The 815-nt window shown below is 59.3% G+C and overlaps 1 protein-coding gene across 1 annotated transcript in view; it reads right to left on the bottom strand.

The window, feature by feature from the left end:
• Positions 1-415, bottom strand: part of EMH_0045840 (uncharacterized protein) — a gene marked incomplete at both ends in the record, with an annotated part of 2,894 nt that extends 2,479 nt beyond the window's left edge. The window contains 2 exons of the mRNA XM_013496102.1: positions 58-189; positions 376-415. Of these exons, the coding sequence (XP_013351556.1) occupies positions 58-189; positions 376-415 (172 nt within the window). The remainder of the gene's footprint in view (positions 1-57; positions 190-375) is intronic.
• Positions 416-815: the final 400 nt, after the last annotated feature.

The following is an 815-nucleotide window of genomic DNA, read 5'->3' as shown; positions in this document are numbered from 1 at the left end:
TAAACCCTAAACCCTAAACCTCCGTCTGACAGCAGCAGATGTGGCAGCAAAGCTCACCCAACAAACCCTCTTCCTCTAGCTCTCTCACTCGGTCTGTTGTTCCTACAGAGACCCCATCAATCAGCAGCTGAGGCACCACCAGCCGTGCAGCAGCAGCAACTGCTGCAGCAGCATCTGCTGCTGCATCCACTGCAGCACACACAAGCAACAGCAGCAACAGCAGCAACAGCAGCAACAGCAGCAACAGCAGCAGCAGCAGCGGATGCAACACAATGAAGGAAAAGTATTTGCTTTTGCTTCGACCTCTCAACCTCCGCATACACCTCAACTTTCAGGTGTATACGCAGGTGCAGCAGCAGTCTCCTCCCTTCTTACTCGTTGTGCTGCGCCTCATCAAGCTGGTCCCTAGCCGCATGCAGCTGCGACGGGGGCCCCGTGGGGCCCCCCGCTGGAGGGGCCCCCCCAGCGGGGCTGGCCCTTGTGCGGTGAGCAGCACCTGCTGCTTGCTCAGACGCTGCAGCAGCAGCGTATCGTGAAGTCCAAGTTCTGCAGCAGCAAAGCAGCAGCAGCAACAGCAGCAGCAGCAGCAGCAGCAGAAGAGAAAACAAACATGCCCAGAGAGAAAACCCTTAGCCTTTCAAATGCAGCAACTCTACTTCGCTCTACACAACACCCAAACTACCATATGATACCCTGTGGGCCCCCTAGGGGCCCTATGGGGGCCCCCGGGGGCCCCCAAGGGGCCTCCAAAGGGCCCCCAAGGGGGCCCCCTTGGGGGCCCCAAGCCCCCAAGGAGCCTCTGGAGGGATCCCAAG

This window comes from Eimeria mitis, genomic scaffold (genome assembly GCF_000499745.2).
Source record: "Eimeria mitis Houghton genomic scaffold, Emh_scaff1917, whole genome shotgun sequence".
In the NCBI taxonomy this organism is placed as follows: Eukaryota; Apicomplexa; class Conoidasida; order Eucoccidiorida; family Eimeriidae; genus Eimeria; species Eimeria mitis.
This window is presented reverse-complemented; position numbering and strand designations above follow the sequence as displayed.